The following is a 25,161-nucleotide window of genomic DNA, read 5'->3' as shown; positions in this document are numbered from 1 at the left end:
ATTGGCTTATTCCTGTTACTGGCTTATTCCTGTTACCCAGCTCTTTGTGGCTGACTGCCCTTTTCACCTCTTAGAGACCATTTTGCTCACAATTTGTGTGGAAAGTATCTTGCTAGAAGATGTATTTTCATTTGAGATTTTGTGTGTGCCTATTAGTACTTCATCTTGGGAAAGAGTATTTCAGTCAGTGTGAATTCTCAAGTCGTTCTGCCAACTCTTTAGCCATCCTTACTAGGTCCGTGTCCCTGTGAATGAAGAGGCCACCAAGGATGTGGACAGGGTTTGATTCATTCCACTGTAATGAGGCACTTATCAGAATCAGTCTGCCATGAGGTTTTAGGAATCAGGTCTCTGTTCTGTTCGTTGGGCAGTGGTTGTAAGCTGTTGTTCCTTCCCGTAAATAAGAAGAGGTGTTGTTTTTCTAAGTTATATTGCCCCCCCAATTAACATAGGTAGAATTAGCATAAAATCATATTTTGACTAGTTTCCAAGGGAGATTCTTACCTGATCAGGGAAGGGGAGGAAAGTGGTAAGAGAACATATTGCCTTGGCATCCTTAGGTTAAAAAAATTTTTTTTTCCTATTTCTTAAAGAGATGTTTAAGAACATCTCTGGATGTTTCTGACCCTCTGGGTTTATTATTTCTGTTTGATTTAGTTGCTTGTCACATTTGATATCTTTCCAATACCCCTGATGCATTCAGACTCTTGGAAGAGGTGCTGTCTTGATTATGTCTTTGTCACCTCTCTTTCCATTACATTCAAAGCAATGTGAGATCTTCCTTCTAACTTCAGAAAATGATTTTTACAAATCTTTCTTGTGGTATATTTTGAGTCCCCAAACAGTTTTTTTTTCCCCTCTATAATAGTATTTCTTGCTCTTTGCATTTTCTAAAGAAATGAAACATATAACGAAGCAGATAAGTAATTTGGGGTCTTGATGATGAGGAGTGTTGACATTTGGTGTATGAATTTGAGGACTTCTGTGGAGCATAGTATAGCTCTACACAGATGGTGGCTGTCCTTGGTACCAATGGGGAGTCATCCAATCAGTACAGTTTAATTTCCTGACTTTTTCCCTAATCTGTGTTATACTGAGAGCATTTTCCTTTGTCTTGTAAATATCGATACTTTGCCAAGGTTCTATTATGTAATGATTTTTTGGAGTTGTTTATTAACTTTATTTGGTGATTTTTCTTGTTGCCTAACATATTTATACTTTAGCCTTTTTTTTTTTTTTTTGCACTTATAAGTAACCTTTAGAAGTACCCTTCAGAGAATATCCTTACATACCAATTTATGTTGACACCTCTGATTATTTTCTTAGAGTAGATTCCTTAAGTAGACTTATTTGACCAAGGAAGCAAACATTTTTAAAGCTATTGATAATTGCTTCCCATAAATTCATGAATAATAAAGTGAAAAGTACTTATGTTGTATAAAGAGCTCTGTGAAAAGTCCTAGATGGGGTGGGCTGGGGGATGAGGGGTAGGTTGCTGAGCACCAAGAAGCAACTGGTACTGTTTCTGAGTTCCAGAACTTACTGTCTTACTGAATAGTAGTTCCATTTGGCTGTGTATCAAAATTACCTGTGGACTTTTAAAAGATGAAACACACTTATACCAATAGATTCATTTACCCATTTCAGGACGTTTGTGTGTTTTTCTTTAAAGCTTCTCTGTTGATTCCGGGGCACAGTCTTTTTTAAAGAACTTGGGTCCAGCAGGAAGTGGAAGGTATCTTTGTCTGTCAAGAGATGGCAAATAGGAATATAATCGTTATTTTGATATGTCTTCATTTTGGGCTAATTTTTCTATCTTAGAATAGAATCTGGAGCATTTAGCATATTTGGTTTTGTGACACGTCACTTCTTTTCACACTTAGCTCAAATTTTTAAATGAAAAGCTATTAGTTTTTTTTTATTTTTATTTTTTAAGTATTACAACACCCCATTAAGATATTAGATCCTATCTTATCAATACAAGACTAGAACAGGAAATATTTTTCTAGATAGAAGCTATGATAAAAGCACTGTTTCTGTTTACTGTTACTTGGTGCATCCCACCTCCCCTCCAATCTTAGTTCAAGTGCATTTGAATATGTTAAGGTCAGGACACTGAATTCCCAGCATTAGGGTCACCAGTCAGGCACAAGAAACCTTCAGAAAATGTCTGCTCCCTGTTTTACCGAGAGCGAGAAAACTTTTGCAGTTGATACACAGACAGTACAATAGCAATGACATTTGAATCCTGTTCCACGTGTCTCTTTAAAATAGCTGCTTACTGGCTCATTCATTCATTCGTTTGTTCATTCATTGTAAAATGATATTCTATATATATAACTGAATTACTTTGCTGTACACCTGAAACTAACACAACACTGTAAATCAACTATGCCTCAATTAAAAAAAAAAAGAAATGGATATTTGCTCTCTTTAGAATTTAAAAAAAAATGAGAACTTTTCTTTTTATGCAGGACCTTTGTAAAAGCTTATAATCTTGATGAAGTAAATTATGTACAGACATTAAAAAATAAGTAAATAAAGTGATATTCTAAATTTACCTATTTTTTGCTTTCTCATCCTCTTCTCAAACCTTTGGCTTCTTGGTCTGCTTCTTCTCATCTTTTCTTTCTAATGTAGAAGGTGAGTCATATTGGTAAATTTTTAAAATTTTTGAATTAGTCCATTTGACCAGCTGGCTATTAAAAAAAAAGTTGTCTATCTTTTGGTTATTTATGGGCCAACCATAGCTGCCAGCTAGTTACAATAACCATCTAAAACCTCAAAGGATGGGCTAAGAAGTTTTTTAAAACTACGTTTCCTTTGGGAGAGCCCTATAGCTGTGTTTAATTTTCTGGGGTATTTGCTTCAAGGGAAATCCAGCTGAGACCCAGGTCTTAGGCTATCCTGCTACAACATTTGTACTTCCTGTAAAAGGCCTCTAAAACTATAAATTTCACCCTTTTGTTTTGCATATTAAAAGATCTTAATTTGAATGCACTGCATTTTTGTTCAGTAAGTGATGGTTCTACTGATTTTTAAAATAGGCTAACCTCAAGGGCCAAGCTGCCCTAGCCTGAGCTGTTAATAACTGAGACTCATCTATTTCTGTGCCACATTTAGGAATATAATCCCCCTTCACATACTTTAAATATTATAATTTGTGTTCCCAGTTATGAAATCCTAAGGTGCTATTGAGAAAATGTTTAAGCCTGGGTGTGATATTTTTAGAGTTCACAAACCATTCCAGGAATATAAATCCAAAGCAATGTCAGAATCCTTGTTGAGCACCCTCAAAGTTACATATCATACAGAGGGAAATGAAGATGTTACACCTGTTTTTCTTGATTTGGGAGAGGAGACCAGGAACTGGCACTGATTATATTATATTGAACAAAAATTCACGTATTCTTTAGACACTTAAAAATATTTTGGCGTCATTTCATCTTTCTAAGTTGGTGTCTATTTTTAATTTTTAATACTTTAGCTTATAAACGTACCTACTTCGGGTCATGAAGTCATGTCCTGTTATTAAAGAGAAGAGCCTAGTGAGGTGCTGGGACTGAGGTACCTGGTGTTTGCTTTCCAGCTGCTGGGGCAGCTCTGTTTTAATTTTCATGTGTTCTAGGTGCCGTCATGTGCTGGGCTGCCTTTGGGGCAGTGTTTTTTACAGGGTGGGGATAAAAATGGTTTCCACCTGTCCCATCTCCAAACTGTACTGTTTCTGAGGTTTTGGTATTTTCGTATAATGATAGCCAAGTTGATCTGAGTACTTGCTTCTTGCTGGCTGTGTTATGTGTTGTATCTCATTTAATCACCTTCTGAAGTGTAAGTAGTGTGGCCATTCCCAGTTTATTGATGAGGAGGTAGAGCCTGAGAGAGTTTAAATAATTCACCTAAGAATTAAACCAACTGCTGAAAGATAAAGTTGTGTTATGAATCTCAATTGTCCTGTTTCATATTCTGTGCTCTTAAGTGTGCTACCCACTTTTCAACATACTTACATTTACAGACTTTATATATTGCCCAGTGTTCATTTCGTTGAATATTTTAAACTGTAAAATATTTCATAACAACCTTCTCATTTCTATCACCTCTAAAACTTTCTGTTAAGCAATTAAAATAGGAATATAAGAATAACCAGCGTTTGTTATTAAAACCAAAATAATTTTTAAAACCTCACCAAGTCATATTATATCTTCGCATCTTAGTCTTGAGTGAAAATATGCTAGCGTCATTAATATCACTACTAATAATCTGATTTTGTTAACTGATCTCTTATTTCTTTCCCCCTTTTTGGGGGAACTTTTGTCTTTGTTTTTTCCAATCCTTGTGATTGATATTTTTATCATTGTTATTGTGAAATTATATACTCAGCCCTCTTCCTGATATTTTATGTGTGTTGTTCAAAACAGCTTAACAACAACAAAGTAAATAATGATATAATTGGATTTTAATCGAAAGACCAGAATAAATATCCACAAGACTATGGTGATACTAATAAGTGACTGAATAAAAAATAAAATGGGGAAAAGGTCCAAATTTCCTCACAGGAGAATTCCAAATAATATATGTTCTACTTCCCCCTCCAGAAGGTGGAGCTTAATTCCCCTCCTCTTGAGGATTGGCTGCCCTTAGTAATTTGTTTCCAAAGAATAGAGGATGGAATGAGAAAAACATTAACTCTATAGTGGGGAACTGTGGTGAACTGACCTGAGCCCAGTGGTCAAGGTTAGTTATCACTAGTGATAATTCATGGTGATGGCATGAGCCCCTGATGTAGTGTAATGAGATGGGACCTCAGTGGAATTTTCCCCAAAACTCTTGACTCCAGTTTAATCACGAGGAACCTTCAGACAAACCAAAATTGAGGGACGTTCTACACAATACCTGACCACCATTCTTAAAGAATGTCATGGTCGCAAAATACCAGGGAAGACTGAGAAACAGTCTCAGATCAGAGGAGTCTGCGGAGACACGCTAACTAAATGCAGTACGGGGTCCTGCCGCGAAACAGGGATGTTAGTGGAAAAAACTGATGACTTGCAGATGAGTCTGTAGTTTGGTTAACAGTGTCGTACCGATGTTAATGTCTTCATTTTGACAGATAAACCAAAGTTATGGAAGATGTCAGCATTGGAGGAAGTTGGGTAAAGAGTATGCAGGAGCTCTCTGTACCATCTTTTCTGTAAATCTAACCTTTTTCCAAAACAAGAAAGTACAATGTAGGTGGTACCACCCACATTTTGTGCCAAGAACCAGATGGCAGTTAATGCACCAATAATGAGAATTATGGAATGAGGGTTCAGCCACTGGGCTCCATGAGCCTCCTGACACACCTCTTTGTTCCCTGAAACATGTTTTTTGCTTTGAAAATGAGTTCTGTTAAAAGTTCTTCAACCGATTTTGTTAAATATTGGTTTAAGGTTGGCCCCCTTTCCTGCTACAAGCCTGAGTTTGAGAAATGCGTCAGTTTTAGACACGCTGCATCTTCAGGACTGGGAGCTCCCACTTTGTCTTCACTTTTTATCCTGACAACCTCCTGCATCAGCTGTTTCTTTTTCACTTTATTCAGATTGTTACGATTTTTTTTTTAAGGTGTGTGTGTGGGGTCAACAGCAATCACTCAGAAATTTCCCAGAATCACATTTTCTAAAATTATAATTTTCAGTCATAATTTGAGGACCAAAGTAGTTTCCTTGAAAATTAATATTCTTCTCAGAGAAAATGCTTTTTCTGCTGATGGGGTTTGGAGAGAAGGACTTAATTCTTTAGAAGTCTGAGCCATTAATTTCTTTATTCTAAATGCTTCTCTTGTGGAGGTGGAGCCTCAGAGATAACTTCTTTTGGTTTTGGGGTTATAACCCAATTATATCATTATTTACTTTGCTGTTGTTAAGCTGTTTTGAGCAATGCACGTAAAATATCAAGAAGAGGGCTGAATATATTATTTCTCAATAATAGTAACAACAATAATATCAATTACAAGGATTAGAGAAAACAAAGACAAAAGTTTCCCCCAAAAAAGGGAAAGAAATGGAGATCAATTAACAAAGTCTGATTTTTAGTAGTGATATTAATGAAGCTAGCATATTTTTGCTCAAGCCTAAGATGTTAAGATATAACATAGACTTGGTGAAGTTTTAAAAATGATGCCAGTTTTAATAATTAATAAACTTTATTACTTACTGCTGATTAGTGCTGACTATTCTTAGATTCCTATTTTAATTGCTTAACGGAAAGTTTTAGAGGAGATAAAAATGATCTTCTACATTTTTCAAAAATGTTTCTGTGGAAATGGTTTACCTGAGGAGGCCATTTCACAATCAAGGGGAAAACTTTACAGAAACTAAATTGTAGATGGTACCCGAGAACTTTTCACAGGAATGACTCAATTGTTCTGCTGATCCACCCAGTCCATTGAAGTTACGATTATAAACGGAAAAATGTAAGGAGCTGCTAATATTTACCTTGCCACATTAATTATATATGGTGCCAATTGTAGTGATTTCTTTGGATATATATTGCTTTAAGATTAAGGTAAAAATGTTTTCAAATTTTAGCAATTTCTTTGAATATATATATATATAGCTTTAAAATTAAGGTAAAATATTTAGATAGGTAAGCATAAAAGATTCATCTTACACCTTTGGATAAGATGTAAGACGGCAGATCTTTTGGAATCAGGCGACTACGTGTTTTACTCTCTCTCCCTCACCTCCTCGCATCTGTTCCCGCCCTCTGTTGTGCAGTTCGCTCCTGATGTCAAATGTGATCGTTATTTACGATTTTAGTTTTGAGATAGGAACATTTGGAGTTACGTGTCTTTGCAAGAAAATGAAATGTAGATGGGTATCTTGTACCTTCAAAATAAGAAGCGTGTAGCACTTTCTAAAATGTTGGAAAATTGTTTTAGATTCCAGTTTGTTTCGCGGAGCTGAGCAAGCGCTGCTCACATTCTTGGTTGTCGTTGTGGAAAATGAGCGGCATCTGACTCGCAGCCTTGGTAGCCTGTGTTTTTCTCCTACACTTGCCCTTGGTGGAAGGAGTAAGGTCAGAAGTGGTGCTCCCGACCTTGCTGACCGTGGGGTGCAGGTGGCTGTAGAACAACTAAGTGACCATGGTGGTTTTTGCGAAATTCTGTGAAAGAAATAAAATGGGAGCTGCTGTTTTTTTTTGTTTTGTTTTGTTTTTTTGCGGTACGCAGACCTTTCACTGCCGTGGCCTCTTCCGTTGCGGAGCACAGGCTCCGGACGCGCAGGCTCAGCGGCCATGGCTCACGGGCCCAGCCGCTCCGCGGCATGTGGGATCTTCCCGGACCAGGGCACGAACCCGTGTCCCCTGCATCGGCAGGCGGACTCTCAACCACTGCGCCACCAGGGAAGCCCCGGAGCTGCTGTTTTTGCTGCTTCTCTTTTAGCTCTTTTCCTTAGTTCCTCAGAATACAGATGGAGATACCGTCTTTGTAACTTGAAAAAAGATGACACTTCCTCCCCATCTACCTTCTCCTCACCCCATATGCATGTTTTCGTAAGATAAAGGAGGTAAATCCCAGTTACATCAGACAAGAGATCATTGTATTTAAAACAATTTTATAAATTTATTTATTTATTTATTTATTTATTTTTTATGGTACACGGGCCTCTCACTGTTGTGGCCTCTCCCGTTGCGGAGCACAGGCTCTGGACGCGCAGGCTCAGCGGCCATGGCTCATGGGCCCAGCCGCTCCGCGGCATGTGGGATCTTCCCAGACCGGGGCACGAACCCGTGTCCCCTGCATCGGCAGGAGGGTTCTTAACCACTGCACCACCAGAGAAGTCCCTAAAACAATTTTAAAACAAACATTTTACGCTTGATTATTCCTAAGACTGTAGTATTTATCAATGAACCAACCGTCTCTAACATAAATAGAAGTTGTGATTCAAGATTGTGTAATGGCTTTGCCCTACTTGACAAGCAAGAACTTGGGAGATACTTTCCCATGGGAGGGGGTCATTATTTATGAGTGGCTGGATATCAGAAGTTATACCCAGTTACACCCAGGTAAACTGTGCTTCCTGCTTAGATGGAGAATGAGAACTTGGAAATGTCCTCACTCAGCAATTGGGCATTGAAGTGGGGAGGTATAACTGTGGGATCTGGTTAGTCATCCTAATCTCCATAGAGCATTTGTCATAACTTCTCTGAGTCCCTGTTTCTTTTTTCAGACAGTGAGAGGTTCAGCTGGATGTTCTCTAGCTTTTTCCTTCCAGCTTTTAAAATTCTGTATCTAAAGTTTTTCATGGCATTCTGAACTGTTGAGGTGGGTTAGGAACAACTGGGGTAATTGGTTCCAATAAGGAGCCTGAATGAGGCTCAGTTTTGCTGATCTTTTTCTTCTTGGATTTCCTGGTCTGCTCCACAAGCAGGTCTGGTAGCTTCAGAGACCTTTGTGCTCTGATGGTCACCTCTGGAAACACCATGGCATTCATAAGTTGGTGTACCTCCATGTGAGATTTGACCAACCCCTTTTATACCAGATCCTTTATGTTATAGCCTGATGCGTATCTGTTCCAGGGGTTATTTTTCTTACCTGATATCAAGACTGTTAACAAGGTCAGCTGTAAGTTGTGAGATAAACCTATAATGTCAAGCTTCTGGTTTTGTGAACATGTCAACCTGAAGCATTTGCTGTGCAACAGGAAACTTATTTTCAAAATTAATTTTAGTTCTCAAATGTGTTCCATATTGGAGAGTTCCAACATGATTTTTTTTTTTTTGGTGTATTTAACATTTTTGAGTGTCCCACTGATCTAAATGTAATTTTATGATCTAGAAGCTATTGAGCATGTATTTATGATACATGCTGGAATAGACATGAGTTATAGTTCAGAATTTTTAAGGCCAGAATGAGTTTTGAGAACTGTGTATGGTACCTTTAACATTTCAAAGGAAAAAGAAAACGATTAAAATTTGATGTGCATGCTAGGAGATTTTACTTCATACATTAATAAAAAAATTTGCTTGGATAAATTAATATTTTTCAACTTTTTAAACTAATTTCTGTTCAAAACATAAACTCGGTTTAAAAAGAAAATTAAAATAGTTAAAAATAAAATATTTATTACTTATGAAATTTGAGCTAAAGGGGTGCTGTGGTGAACGTTTTGGCATTCAAAATCTTTGGACTTTGACCCTTTTGTTTTTTAATTTTAAACAACTTACAATGTCAGTGTAATCAGTGTCTCTTGTTGCAAATTCTACCACATTTTAGTAGACTATATATCGTTTATAGATATTTATAGATAAGTAAATGATAGATATATAGTCTACTATTAGACAGAATTTTGTTTTGACAAAAAATCTTTGAATGTTTGAATCCTCTTTGTCCTGTCATAGTTCTGCTCAGAAGTAGGAACAAATTTTATTTTATTTTATTTTTTATACAGCAGGTTCTTATTAGTTATCTGTTTTATACACGTTAGGGTATACATGTCAATCCCAGTCTCCCAGTTCATCCCACCACCACCCCCCTGCCACTTTCCCCCCTTGGTGTCCGTATGTTTGTAGGAACAAATTTTAAACACACATTATTTTCTTTATCTCCTCCACCCCTCTCATTAATAATGATTAAGAATGTGGAAGAAGGCAATTATCAAAAACGAAAGTAAGATGTATACATACAGGTACCAGTACTTACGCTCATTTAGGGACAGGAATTACTGCTAATATGGAAGCGATTGTTTGATCTCTGATCAACAACGTTAGGCATTGCATGCAAGATATTGGTCACCATGTATTTCGAATAATGCTTTTTAGTTCATTGCACTTGAAAATAGCCATGTGCCTAAGATAAGTGATGATAATTACTGTGTTTGGAATAAAATCCTGTGTTTCCTTACTTTGAGAAATGCCTTAATAGGTACGCAATTGGTTTAAACTGATAGGGACTGCCAAACTTTCTGACTTCATTTACAAGTTGGCTATTGAACCTGTGTTTGTGTGTGTGTGTGTGTGTGTGTGTGTGAGAATTTATTTATTTAACTCCCCCCTCCCCCCAATTCTTATTTATATCTAGAGGGTGGTTTGAAGGTCAGAAAAGTACATTGACAACAATCTTGTTTACAGACCATTTTATGGTTGTTATCTTTAAGCTTTAGCCTTGGCATTGCTTCCAAGGTCGTACTCTGGTATAGCTGTCAGGAGGCACAAAAGACAAACTCTGGCCCGGGAGCAGGAATGGGGCTGCCACACTGAATTGACAATATGACTACTGAAGATTTTAGCAAGCTTCCTTCAATTAAAAAAAAAAAATTGTCCTAAGCCATAATTACTCATTTCACTTCAGCCTCATAATTTCAGGTTAGACATGCTGAAAATGGTTTCCTTTGTTTTTTGTCTGTCTTTTCTTGTGGAAATGATAAAGCGGAAGATTGAGTTCTCTTTGACCACAATTGCAGAGTTGAAAAATATTGTAAATTTAAAACCTTAAAACCACATAGGAATATTCGAAACCATAGGATGCATAGAGGGAGCAAAAATGAAACCTATATGCATTGGGTGTTTGGTGTTTCAAAATATGGCACAATTCCTAGTGATTTTTTAAAAGATGTTTGGAATTTTTACATTGAGATAAAGTGGAAATATAGTTGGGTTTCCTCTGCTAACACAAAAATATCCATTACTTCTATGATGTTTATGAAATATTCCTGTATTTCTGCAGTAGGGATGTAGGTTTGCCAGGAAATCTGACCATCAGCTAAATAGCTGTTTCTGAAAGATAAAGCCTTGGAGCTGCAGCTTAGTATGCCAGGAATAAGCCTCTATCCCAAGACATTGGGTGGGTTCTGTGTTATTTCTTTTTATTGGCTCAGGCAGGGGGCAGAAAGGACAGTCACTTTCCCTACCCTGGAAGAGATTTACTCCATAACCAAGCTGTTGCTACTCGGGAGCAGCAAATTAATATGCATTTCTCAGCCTGGGTGGCTTTTTGACACCTGATGATATGGCAGTACATTTAGATGATAAGGAAAATGCCTGCTCACACCAGGAACATCTGTTTTTTTTTCTGGCAAGAGGGAAAGTTTTCTACCCAGTGCAAAAGCTTGAGTGGATGTTTGGGCCAGTCTCTTAAGTGGAGGATTAAAATTATAATTTTTAAAAAAGGAGAGTAATTCATTATGGTATTTTTCTTATATAATCTTTTAGATGTAAAGTAGTGGCTTTAATGATTTTTTATTGTTAGCAAATTCAGTAATTTTTAGGGTTTTCTATATTGGTCCTACTGCTAGATTTTTATAAGTCTAAAGAAAAAGATTTCTTTCTTTCTTAAGTTTGCTCATATACAGAATGGAGACATTAACTTGATCATAGAATAAAATAGATTTAAAATCCCGTTCTCCAATTTCTTATAAATTCAACACTAACTTATGAAAATATCAATGATGAAAAAATTTGTTGGTTTATTTTTTTCTTCAGGTTATGAAATAGTTTTGCAAATACATTTAACAAACATTTTGACTTTTTCGTAGTTGACTATAGTTTGGTCCATGAAAAATGTAGTCTTGCATAGACATAGTTAAAAGTACCATAATTTTAAAATCATTTACACTGGAAAAAGTATTTTCAAATTGAAAATAGAATGCATTGTATCCATTTCAGTTGAAAACAGTGACTATCCATGCATATATTGTAGAAAATACAATGTAAGTAGAAAATACATTGTATGTTATTAGGTTTATGGATGTGCTCACATCACAGATACTAATCACAGCTTTATAGGACTATACTCTGTGTGTGCACTTGATCCAAACTTCAGACAGGATTTTGAGGACGAACATTGATGAAATCCTAGTAGCACCTGCATGGTGCTGTCAACAAAAATAACAGATATGTTGCATAATGATTAGTAATATATTTTAGAAATTCTTCACTTAACCTGGTGATGACTAAGGTGACTGTAACTGGACTTTTCATACATCATAGATCAATTAATATATGCATTTATTATTGACTTTACCGTATCAGCATTGAATTAGAATTTTTTTTTTGTTATGGGGGTATGTTTTATTTTTCTTACCAATTAAATACTCAACGTTGATTCTATGAATATAAAATTGTAGAATTTTTCAGATGGAGTTCAAAAGGACAGATCTTTTGACATTTTTTTTTTAGCCCTATCTGCCTTAATATGATTACTTTGTGGTGGCCTGCTGCATGAATTACATGTCATAATTGACATAGAGAAATGCCACACTACTTTTTAGATGCAATTGGAAATAATCAGATTTTTTCGCAGACACTGTATACTGTAGGTGCGACATTAGATTGAAATAGGCATCTAACAGTGGTATACATCTTTCAGTATAAATTTAAAAGTACAGTCATTGTATTTCAGTGAAAGTGCGTTTCCACTGAAGTTTGTCGTGATACCTGATTAAAGCATTTCCTTATTGATTTGATTTTTAAAACAACGGATAGAAATGTTCCTTTAAAATTCTGGGATTTTGAAACCTTGTGAAAGTAGGAAACATAGTAAGTATTCCAGAAAAAGCCATCCACGTAGGTGCAGGCCACTGAGCTAAGTGCTAGAGTTTAAAGGTGACTGACTGGTGATCTTCTGCCTAGGTGTCACTGTGATCATGGAAATATCCATCTTAAAAATTAACTAAATTATAAGTTAGAACTATAATTAGGAGTAAAATCGGAATTTAGTAGTTCAGAAAGCATGACATTATCAGTTTTGTTGAGAGTCAGGAAATGCTTCTTAGAGAAGGCAGCTTGGGAACTGGGCCTTGAAGAGCGGTGAGTATTTTCACAGAAGAAATGGTGCTGGGAGTCTGGGCTCAGGAAAATCCTGACGGAGGTGAGGAGGCCTGTGACACCACGGGTCCCCAGGTCTGCCTCATGCTTGTTCCAGGTGTGACCTAACGGGCATTTTAGAAGAATCCTCTGTGGAACCTTGTTGGAGAGGAGAAGGTTTGAGCCAGCCTCCAACTAGAAGGCTGCTGTAATGGTTCAGATGAGAGGCACGTCGGTCCTGAACTAGGATGATGGCCAAAGGGTAAGATCTTGGCCATGAGCTTTGGATTAACGAGACCATGGAGATTAGGTACATACCTTTGGGACATCCTATTGGAAATTTAGATCATGAATTCAGAAAAGCAGTTTAGTGTTGGTGACCTGTGTGTAGAAGTTGTCGGGGAGGAGGTTTTGCACTTGTACCTTTTTGAGCTTGTTCAGGGAGACTGTAGTGAGTGGTCCATAGTAAGAGCCTGCAGGGGCCATTTAAGGGAAGACGAAGAATGATGGAGATTCAAAAGGAATCAAAAGGAAGTACCAGCAGCTTTTTGGATTCTAGACATCAGGAAAAGAGAGTTTTGTGGCATCTGGTCTCTTTACTTTAAAGATATATTTTTCCCTTTGCAAGTGGTGTTTTGTCACTATGCATACATCCGGTTCATTATCAACTTTTCACCTAATGGTTTTAGCATCCACTGATTATCTTTGCCTGGATGAATGATTTCATTAGGAGTTGAAAACGGTGATTTTTCTAATACTATTAATTGTTCTACTTCCATACCTCGGCATTTTCCTGAAAAGACAAGCCTCAGTAGTTGTGGCTCGTGGGCTCTAGAGCGCAGGCTCAGTAGTTGTGGCTCGCAGGCTCTAGAGGACAGGCTCAGTAGTTGTGGCACACGGGCTTAGTTGCTTTGAGACGTGTGGGATCTTCCCGGACCAGGGCTCGAACCTGTGTCCCCTGCATTGGCAGATGGATTCTTAATCACTGTGCCACCAGAGAAGCCCCTATCACAGCTTTTTTGAGCCATAGTGACCAAAAAGGTACAGAGTTTTACTAGTAAAAAGTACTTGCTGCTAGCAGTTAATTCTCCTGTTGAGTTTTTAAAGTTTATTTTCTGTAGTTTGATTTTTTAAAAATTACAAAGTTTCATGCCAAAACTATACTGGTAAATCTTTATAGGTTAAAAAAATTTCTTTTTCATATGTCACAGCATTGGCATAGGTCCAGGACAGTCAATTCATTTTTAAGTTTTATTCTCTGATGAAACAGAAAACAGTATCCTGGTCTATTGCTAAGGTCTATACAATGCAAATCTATTATATTATACTTTTTTGTTTCTATGTGTGTGCTGACTGCTCATGTGGTTTAAGTAATAAAGAAGAAGGATCAATCATGTATATGATGATATTTACAACCACGCTACCCTTAGCAAAGTTTTTAAGGAAAATATTTGGGTACTTAAAGTGGGGCTCTGATGTCAGTGGGTTAAAGTGAGGTTAACATTTTAAATTTATTCTTGTAGGAGATATTTGGATTTAGTTATTGAACTAAAATGTTCGACTTTCCTACCTTATCCTAGCCTTCTCATTTCTTTTCAGAACATTGAAATTAAGTTTTGCAGCTCTAAAGCCAAAGCAAGTTGTTATAAATTATTATTTGAAAGAGATACCTTGGTTGCTCTGGGGTGTATTAAATAAATATTTATCAGTTGACTAGGTTTTTATGTGAAGACATCACTCGTCATAAGCATGTCGGGGTGAACAATTACGTGTTTATTATGTACCATGTATTGGGATAGACTAATTTTTTTCTCTACTTGATATTTGAATTAATGTTTACAACTAGCTTGTGAAGGAGGCAACAGAAGAACCCAGAGTCTTCAATCTCTTGCCCAAAGTTACAGAACTGCGAGGATCTAAATAAAGAGCAAATTCATTCGTCTTCCCTGTTTTAAACATTTTTGATGAATTATAGAAAATGTCTCACAGTATTATTCTAAGATTGGAAGGAAGAAGAAAAGAGAAAATGCCGTGATTGAGTGATGATAAAAGTCTGGTATAGAAGTATTTTCCATTTTCTGGTGCATGTACTTGGCTTGGGGAGGTTGATTCGAGAGGAGGGCAGAGTGTGTTCTTCTGTCTATTGTGGGCCTGCATGTGTGGCCACAGCCCTCAGACTCCCTTATCCCAGGCAGGTGACTGCATTTCTGAGGTCTAACCTGGAGGAAATGTCCTCAGTCAGCTTTTTGGTATAGACTTGGGAAAAACATTTTAAATATGTAGAATCATTTTTCTGCTACTTTTGAAAAACCAGGTACATCATTAATTTGCAAGATCTGGTTTTTTACAAGACACCTTTTTGTTTCTTTTTGAATAGAAAGATGAAAACTACAGAAGCCTCCCACGGGACACTAGTAACTGGTCTAACCAATTTCAGAGAGACAATGCTCGCTCATCTCTGAGTGCCAGTCACCCAATGGTGGACAAGTGGCTGGAGAAGCAAGAACAGGTAACACAAACGAATCCTTCTACATGCGTCGGTGGTGTAACTTCCTAGCCCATCCCCCAGACGTTTCCCTCCATCACAGTGATGATTGGAGATAAGTGATTCTGCTGAACTGTAGTTAAGGACCAGGCTCTGTATCAGAGTGTGTGTAACATAAATGTAGACTATTTCGGTGGTGGTTCCTGATCAAAGATTTCTCATAAGCAGGTGCTGTAGATTCTCAAGTATCACCACCGTAGAGCTTGTTAGGCTGTGAGGCACAGATATTTGGTGTGAATAATACGGTTTATAGATAGACTTTCAAGACCGCCCATGGGCTCTCCTCTTTTTTTTTTTTCTTTTTTTTTTTTGCGGTATGCGGGCCTCTCACTCTTGTGGCCTCTCCCGTTGCGGAGCACAGGCTCCGGATGCGCAGGCCCAGCGGCCATGGCTCACGGGCCCAGCCGCTCCGCGGCATATGGGATCCTCCCAGACCGGGGCACGAACCCGTATCCCCTGCATCGGCAGGCGGACTCTCAACCACTGCGCCACCAGGGAGCCCCGGGCTCTCCCTCTTGACTGAGAGGCAATTAAGTCAAAGGATCTGAAGAGGCAAAATAAATTTTCTGTTATCCCTGACTTCACTTTATGGGAAAAATATAAGCTGTAGTGTTGTTTCAGCATTTAGACTATCTTGTCAGGTCTGGGGACTTGTCTTTTCCTAAATGTCAAGGACCTGTTGTAGGTGTCTACGTTTTCAGAGTAGCTTAGTTCACTCTGTGGGGTAGTCACCTCCAATTCATGAAATCAGAATTGTTACCACTCAGTATACATAATGGCTTCCTGTCTTGGGAAGAGGGCTGTTTGCAACAAAACTGTCGGTATGAAGACTAAGAATTTATCTGGTAAGTTTTGATGTATAAAAAATTCTTGCAGTGTTGTTTTTTTAAAGTGTTAATTGTTTATTGTTAGTCACAGTGTTTCTCTGTAGTGGGAACACCAGTGTTTTCTTTGTAGTTTTAATAGTTTTGATATTAAAAATGCACTTATTTGGTTCCTTTGTCATCTATATTCTTTAAAAAGTTCATATGGATCACAAACTAGGTGAGTACTCAGTGTCAGAATGTTTTGTTGTGTATCAGTTTCAGTAATTTCTAAAATTATTGATAATTCGGTTGCCTAGATACTGGAATAGCTGTTTTTCAATTTAGATTAATGATAGCAGTGGAAAGAAGCCCTCAGTGTTTTGCTGAATTCATCTCAGTCTATGTTTTACAGCATAAACCTCCTAAAATAGTTCTGTGTATGTGGGGTGTTTGATTATGAAACAATAAAAAAGGACAGTTTGCCTTTGATACCTGTGATGGAATGATTTTTATCCTATAGTAAGGAGCATAAAACTTTGTGTGCTGGAAATAATTTTAAGATTTTTTTTTTTTTTTTTCACGGTACACGGGCCTCTCACTGCTGTGGCCTCTCCCGTTGTGGAGCACAGGCTCCGGACGCGCAGGCCCAGCGACCATGGCTCACGGGCCCAGCCGCTCTGCGGCACGTGGGATCCCCCCGGACCGGGGCACGAACCCGTGTCCCCTGCATGCCCAACCACTGTGCCATCAGGGAAGCCCCAAGATTTTTTTTTTTTTTGATGTGGACCATTTTTTTTTTTTTTTTTTTTTTTGTGGTACGCGGGCCTCTCACTGCTGTGGCCTCTCCCGCCGCGGAGCACAGGCCCCGGACGCGCAGGCCCAGCGGCCATGGCCCACGGGCCCAGCCGCTCTGCGGCACGCGGCATCTTCCCGGACCGGGGCACGAACCTGCGCCCCCTGCACCGGCAGGCGGGCTCCGAACCACTGCGCCACCAGGGAAGCCCGATGTGGGCCATTTTTAAAGTCATTATTGAATTTGTTACAATATTGCTTCTGTTTTATGTTTTGGTTTTTTGGCTGCAAGGCATGTAGGACCCCAACTTCCTGACCAGGGATCAAACCCGCACCCCCTGCATTGGAAGGCGAAGTCTTAACCAGTGGACCGCCAGGGAAGTCCCTGGAAATGATTTTAAATAGTTTAAAAACCGTGGAAGTTCTACTTAGGAAAAGCAAGTGACAAAAACAAGTGAAAACCCAGTGATAATGAAATAGTAACACCAATTGGTTTAAAATTTGTATTGTTTTCAGAAAATTATCACTTTGAAGTAACCTTTTAGGATTGAGATAGTTCACCTCGGGCCTGGGGTCAGACTGGCCGCTATCGACTCTTCACCACCTGTGGGGTCTGGGCACTTGCTCACCTTGTCTGCCCCTCAGTTTTTTCACATAGTGGACATAGCGGATGGGGTAATCATAGAGCTGGCTTCATTGGTGATATAATACCTGCTGAGGGCTTAGAGTCATGCCTGGTACCCAGACAAATTCAGTGTGTCTTAGTATATTTGTTGGAAAAACATTGGGTGCTAATAGAGAACATCTAGACTGCATGATAAGGCACTACTCCTTGCTCCTTTAACAAGAAGTCAGGGGGGAGGGAAGGTAGGGGTTCATTTCTGGCTCAGTGACCTTCCTGAGGGTCAAGGTTCCCCAGCTTCTCCCGGAGCCCCGCAGGCTTGGCTAGTCCTTTCCTGCTGGGTCCAGACCATCATCACATCCTTGCAGAGGAAGGGGGCCGGGCCCTTCTCTTCACTGTGGCCCATTTGAAAGCAGATAAGCTTTTCCTGTCACCACCACCTCCCCCTTCCCCCGCCCACCAGATGCCCTTTGTGTTTTGTTGTCCAGAATCTCATGACTTGCCTACCCCTTTCGAAATCAAAGGCAGTAAAAGTACCTGTGTTGGTTTAGACTATTTGCATTTGACCTCCTGGTGCTGGGGGTGGAAATGGGGGTTTACCTTCCCTGAAACACAATTGCTCATCATTAAACATAGTCAGGGCTCTGTTCAAGCTAAAGATGCTGAATCTGACCATTTTTATTGCAAGATTAGGAGAAAAAATTGGCAGCCCGGAGTTTCTAAAATATGATACATTTAATTACTTCTAAAAATATAACTTTGTCTTACTATTGCGGTTGTAGGCCTGTTTTTAAGGGAAATAGTATAGATTTTCTTTGTAATTTGGGGGTTTCTTTTTAAGCAAAAGGGATGCATTGAGACACAAACATTTTTTTCCCCAAAACTAAGCCTTGATTGGCTTTTGTTGAAGTTATTTGAAGTATTTGTTCCATGATAAGAAAGTTAAAAAAGAAAAAAAAAAAAGTGCTTTCTTAGTATGTGTAGCCCACTGTAAATGACATTAGCTTATTGACTCCTGAGCCTGCAGTCATCTTCTTCCTTGGCTTCAGTTTAAGAAATGCTGATCCATTCGTTAAACTTAATGATTTCCCATCAGCAGGATAATTAACTAGCCTGAAGTCTATTTAACTGGACAGGAACAGCAAAAACAAAACAAAACCCATATTAAAACTTTGGCCAAAAGTAAGCACAATCGTTTGGGCAGAAGAGTACAAATAGGTTATGCTGGATACACTGGAAATCTAGTCCAGCCATTCTCATTTAATTGTGGATTTATTCATTTAACTGTTCCCATGAGTCATTTGACTTTAATGGCCTGATGTCTCTTCTGTGTGTTTTCTTTTTTTTGCCATTAAAAATATAGTAAAGGAGTGGCATCATGTAGATAAAAGAATATTTCATATGGTTAAAAAAAAAATCAGCCCTTGCCTATATGCTTTGGCATCACTGGGGTGGAACTGATGTCTTCTTTTAGTTATGCCATCTGGACTGAAGAGGTCAAGAGAGTTCTAGATTGTATATGCCTCCAGTGGTTTTGTTTTTGCTCTGTTTCCTACTAGAGTGCTTGTTTCTCATTATCTCTGTTTTTTGAAGGCAATTATGACCACATCAGCTTTGCCAGTGGGAATAAACAGTAGGGATGAAAAGGACAAAGGAGGGTGTGAGTGCTGAGCTAGCAGGCGCCTCTGGAAGCTGAGGTGCTTTCTTTTGGGGGATTGTTAAGGGGACCATTGAATCTTCCTTCCCTCTGTTAGAGTGTTGGTAAGTCATACCTCTGTCTCTAAAGGTGGTAGATGGTGTATCTGAACTCTGAACTCTGACCCAGGAAGCACTTGGAGTCAAAGTCAACATGATTCCAGAATCATGACTGACTCACCTTGCTCAGATTTGCCTGTAGCAGCATCCTACGTCAGGGTCATCTCAGAAGGTAGAGGACTGAACGTCTTTCAAAGACATGCTTTTCTTACCTCAATCTTGTGACTTCCTTCTCCTGGGATCTCTCAGAGGAAGCACAAAGGATTTGAAAACTAAATGGGTTTCTGTCGTGTTGCCTTAAAAATGTTCTCCTGCTTCCGAAATTTTGACTCTGAGACCCAAGAAACAAAAAACACAGCAAACCCCCACTCAGTTTTTTTTTCTTTTTTGTAATTAATTAATTTAATTTATTTATTTTTGGCTGCGTTGGGTCTTTGTTGCTGCACGTGGTCCTTCTCTAGATGCAGTGTGTGGGCTTCTCATCGTGGTGGCTTCTCCCGTTGCGGAGCACGGGCTGTAGGCACGTGGGCTTCAGTAGTTGTGGCACACAGGCTCAGTAGTTGTGGCGCACGGGCTTAGTTGCTCCGCGGCATGTGGGATCTTCCTGGACCAGGGCTCAAACCCGTGTCCCCTGCATTGGCAGGCGGATTCCTAACCACTGCGTCACCAGGGAAGCCTCCCCAGTTTTGATGTATGACAATGCTTTAAGAAATCTGAATTCCTTGTAACGATGACCATTTCCTTGACTCTGCACGGACTCTAAGTTAATATTGGCAGATAATAGATCATAAGCTGCCTTTGTTCTTCTATCCCCACAGTTTATTGCAACTAATAAATTCCACAGAAGAGGAGGCAGGAACTTTACAATACATGATTGGGAGAATTTGGGACCAGAATGTAGAGGGACCTTAAGGGAAATTTAAGCTAATTGGGAGCCTGCCATTTTCACTACCTTGTCTGGGTGAACAGGCCTGAAGCCAATTAACAGAAAACACTAGGAGGTGGAAGGCACAGTCCAGCCACCACTTACGCTCTGTTACAGGGGATGACTGCCCTGACCTTTAGAGAAAAGTCCACGCTGTAAGGTTCTTTCCATCCAGCAAAAACTGCATCTAATTGGCAGATTATACCGAGGGAGGCAGACTCAGGAAAAGACCTTAACTGTGTGGTGATCACGAGGTTTAGGTTTGACATTGAACGGGCCGTCCCCTCCCCTTTGGAACCTGTGAGGCCATGAGTTTTAGAAGCACTGAACTGCCTTTTTCCTTCTTATTTTGTGCACTTTTGTCACTGTCTCCAGCCACGATGCCTTTGCTCCAGGCTTTTTCATGCAGACAGAACATTGCTGAATTTTGATCACTTATTCCTTCTGAAATGAATGTGGCTAATCCAGGGTTAGGTCTGTTTTTACATCAGCCTGTATTTGTTGCCTCCTAGAGATTATAATTAGAAAATAGCTGATGGTTAAATAGAAAACCTGTGTAATAAAATAATGCCAGGGAATGAATGCTTATGATTGGTCCTGTTCTCAAAAAAGAAGAGTCCAACACTGTCTACTTATCCTGATACTTTTTAAACTTTTGACAGTATTTATACATTATGATTGCTATTCACGTGCTACACAGTGAGTATAGTCACAAATCATGGAAAAGGTAAGTTACTGTGAAAGTGTTTCATTTTTACATTTCACTGTAATTTGATTAAAGCCAAAGTTTTGAGGACCTAGAGCAGAAGTAAATTTTAAAAATTAGAGCCTGTTTTGGATGTGAGTAAACAGCGTAGTGAAGCAATGTTTTTAAGCTTATCCAGATTTTATATGGGGATAGTTTTAAAAAATGAGTAAGTCAGTCAGTAGGTCCTCGTGTTCCTAGGCTTTGCCCATGTCACCCTGGCGTGATGAATGACGGGGTCGGGGTCATGCTGTGGGCCCACACCTCTCTCCGTGGTTGGTTTTTCTTCCATCCACCTGCACAGGGAAGATCCTCATCCTTCCCCAAGTGCTTAAAAACCTTTTCTAAATGGGGAAAAAAATATTCTCATCTCATTGACACTTAGAACCATCCAGATGACATAAATAACTTGTTTTCCAGAATATGAACTGATCATACTTTCTTAATGACAAAATGAGGATGTGGCTTCTTCGGAAATCTGATTACAACAGCTGCAAACCGGTCAGTGAAATGACTGCAGGGTCAACCCCTTAGAACAAGGAAGAGCTATGGAAATTCTGACATGGGAACTGGCCGGGCTTCGTGGTCTCTGCCACACTAATGGGACAGGAGGTTAGGCTCTGGTCCTGCTAAACAGTAACTGGGATGTGGTTTGTTTGTTTATTCTTTAGCACATAGACACTGAGTAACCAAAAGACTTGATAATCTGGTTAAAAATAATCAAAGGCCCCTGCCTCCCAATTCTAAAGTTCTACAGTTTTCTATTAAAAGGCAGGGGATTTATTAATATTATTTCCTAGTTGGCAAAGTTTCGCAGAACTTGTGCCAAAGCTAATAGAATTGTGTTCACCTCTAGCAGCAGCAAATGTAGAAACTAAAAACATCGATCGCTTTAAAAATTAAGTTTAGTTTTCATTATAAAATGCCAGAGAGTTTCTTTATAGCAGAAACATGTCATGTTCACAATAACACCAAAAATGAAACCAAAACAACCTTTGAAGAGAGGTGTCATGTCTCCTGGATATGCCAAGGGCAGATTATCTTGTGCTTTGATAGTGGGATGTCTGCCATTATAATACATTAGTTGAGGTTTAAAACTGATAGCGTCATCTATGTATGTGACACATATTATTTTTCAGAAGCCCTACACATTTTCTACTTGTATTATCAAAGAACAGTGGACTCATAGCATCAAATATAAGAGCAGGACTGGAGCGCAGGGGGCTGGTGGACATTCTTCCGAGAAGGAAACACAAGTTTCCCAGCGAGCCTTGCCAGCCACGTGCAGGGCCAACTTTGGATGGTGTTTTCTCCTGAGAGCGACAAGCAGCGTTTTACCCTTATGTAAATTCAGTGGCACATAACTCACTGGCGTGGCCTTTTCTCGGTTGAATAAAATCTGCAACCTTCATTTTCACTATAGACAAAATGGGGAAAATAACACCCGCTATTGGCTTCATGCGTGAAGATTGAGTGAGTAGCACATATCAAAATGCAGATCCAGTTTTTGGTGCATCGTGGGCACTGGTTGGGTGCCGCTTTCCTATCTTTATTTTGGGTAAGAATAGCCTCAGTAACTCTCCCTGTGTCACAACAGTCGCTGGCTGTTTTTCTCCTGGCATATTGGGGGTACCATTTGGGGTGCTGTGCTGGTTCCTTTTCATCCCTGGTGGATTTCTAATGCCCTCATCATCCTTCCAGAATTGGATTCTTGCTTCCATGGCATCTTACCAGAATTAAAATAAAAGTTAATCATTTTAAATCATCTCTGGTTCTTTTCTGAAGAACATAATCTGACATAAAAATGACATTAGTGTTCATCTCTGTGTCTGTGTCCATTTTTTATATTCCCTTTTGGTTTTGGCAAGCACGTGTGGTTTTTATACGATTAGATCTAAGGATGCCATTTAAGAGTGCTCAGTGTCTTACTAGGGTCTCTGCTTGGCCACTTTCTAAGCTTCTGGGTTCCTTTGTGAAGTGAATGGAGCTCGGGAGACACAGGGCTGCCCATGGGCTTTTAGAGTGAGGGGTGCAGTTTAAGGGGTACTAGTCGATTCTCCTGTTCCTTTATGACTGGCCATTTTTATTGCTTCTTTGGCCTATGGAGCTCAAAGCCTGCAAGCAGCAGGGAAGTGCTTCAGAAATTCTACCGAGTGACAAATCTTTGGTGGTGTGTGGATTAACCTTCACGGGGCGTCTGTTAGTAGCTGATGATTTTCTTGCCTGTGAATACAGCTGCTAGAACTAGATGTTTCGAGCTTGCACTGTGGATAAAGGCGCATTTTCTTTTTTAGCTACAACCCTCAGGTGCCTTTTCATAAATTCATTGCAGGCAGTCTTCAAGATTTTGTCATGAGCTGTGTGATTAAATATGACCATGAAAAAAATACAGGCTTTCTCCTCTCTCTTTATCCCTACCCATCTGTATGTCATTTGCTTTTGAAAATTTGTTCTTTATTTCTACGTTCAGTGAGCAGGGGAACTGCTATCCTTGAAAAATCCTAGTTAAGAAATTGCATTAACATCTTTGGCTTACAGTATGTTGTTTTCACTACCCGTTTCCTGGAGCCTGCCTGTAGCAATTGAATCCCTCTAAGCCATTTAAAATTTTGGAATGTTATGATCTAGGTAGGTATACTTTTTCAAAATCAGTCTTATACAGGCTTTTTCCAGCTACCTTCAACAGGATTCTGGAATGGTCCTGAAAAAATGGCCGTTTTTAAGCACTAAAACATTTTGCCCAATGGTTTTATGTTCTTTTTTCCGCCACTAAGGCCTGGGTATATGTGCCCTGTAGTATTTTCATTGGGTATGTGTATCTATGAGACATTTTTTTTTAATTAATTAATTTATTTATATTTATTTTTGGCTGTGTTGGGTCTTCGTTTCTGTGTGAGGGCTTTCTCTAGTTGTGGCAAGAGGGGGCCACGCTTCATCGCGGTGCGCAGGCCTCTCACTATCGTGGCCTCTCTTGTTGCGGAGCACAGGCTCCAGAGGCTCAGGCTCAGTAGTTGTGGCTCACGGGCCTAGTTGCTCCCCGGCATGTGGGATCCTCCCAGACCAGGGCTCGAACCCGTGTCCCCTGCATTAGCAGGCAGATTCTCAACCACTGCGCCACCAGGGAAGCCCTATGAGACATTTTTTTTTCCTTCATTTCTTCCTCCCTCCCTCCCTTCCTTTCTCTCTTTCTTTTCTCTGCTCTTACGGTTGAAAGGAGGTTGTTGATCAGCTTTCTTTTTAAAGAAGAAAATACTGAAAAATAAGCATGTAATTTCCACAACATACACCTGATGGTATTGCAAGGCGGGGGGTTTGTTTGGGCTTTTAGGTTTCACTTTATGTATTTGTAGAAATATATACTCCTTTGCATGAAGAACATATTACTTGAAATATTTTATTTTTAGTAAATCAAACTTCGTAAGATTAGAAGATGGAGTAATGTTCTCTCTCTCTCTCTCTCTCTCTCTCTCTCTCTCTTTAATAAATACCATAATTCCCAAACTGTAAGATAAAATGGCAATGTGGATATTAATCAGAATCAAGTTAAACCCTTTGAGAAATGCAGTGTCTCTTCCTGCCTGCGGTAATCCCTTATTTCTCTGAATTCATTCTTGTATCCTCCTGTTCCCATCATTACATTTACAAACCTTCCTGGGCTTGTGCTGCCTGTCCTCATACCTGGAAGAAGCTTCCCTAAGGCCAGCCGTCTTCACCTCTGTTCTGTCTGCCATCCCTTCTCAGTCTTAGGACTTTGCCTTCGTATTTAATTCCTCTCTACACAGTCCTGAATGTGTGTGTGTGTCTCTGCACTAGATCTTTCCACCCAGCAGATATGTGCTCCAGTTAACACTCCCCCTGCCCCACACGCCCTTGTCTCCCTTTTGCCTCTGCCTGGCTTACTGTCCCTCCCAGTTCACAGATTTGGTTCCTTCTTACCTTTCATGTATCCAACCCCATGCATCCCCCCCTCCCAGGGGACCCTCCCCTAATCCTCATGCTTGCAGGAGGGGGACATTCCTGCTGCCCTTACATTATTGTCTCTTCTTTCATCAGCCTTCTGTTTATAACATTTATGAGTTTGAATTTATCTTTGTTTATGTCTGTTTCCATGCGCTAAAATGTCACAGGCGTTGTCTTGGTTACTGTTTGTTTGTAGCTCCGAGTCATCTCCCATGTGTTTTTTTTTTTTTT

At 39.4% G+C, this 25,161-nt stretch overlaps 1 protein-coding gene across 18 annotated transcripts in view; it reads left to right on the top strand.

The window, feature by feature from the left end:
* PARD3 (par-3 family cell polarity regulator) overlaps positions 1-25,161 on the top strand; it is a 629,043-nt gene that overhangs the window by 282,330 nt on the left and 321,552 nt on the right. For 15 of the 18 annotated variants that reach the window (XM_081228701.1, XM_081228699.1, XM_081228695.1 and 12 more), the window contains exon 5: positions 15,158-15,289. The exons of the other annotated variants lie outside the window; for them this stretch is intronic. In XM_081228701.1, the coding sequence (XP_081084827.1) occupies positions 15,158-15,289 (132 nt within the window). The remainder of the gene's footprint in view (positions 1-15,157; positions 15,290-25,161) is intronic. 18 annotated transcript variants of the gene reach the window in all.

This window comes from Mesoplodon bidens (assembly GCF_964165515.1).
Source record: "Mesoplodon bidens genome assembly, chromosome: 3".
NCBI lineage: Eukaryota > Metazoa > Chordata > Mammalia > Artiodactyla > Ziphiidae > Mesoplodon > Mesoplodon bidens.
Note: the sequence above shows the minus strand (reverse complement) of the source record. Positions and strands in the feature narration are given on the sequence as shown.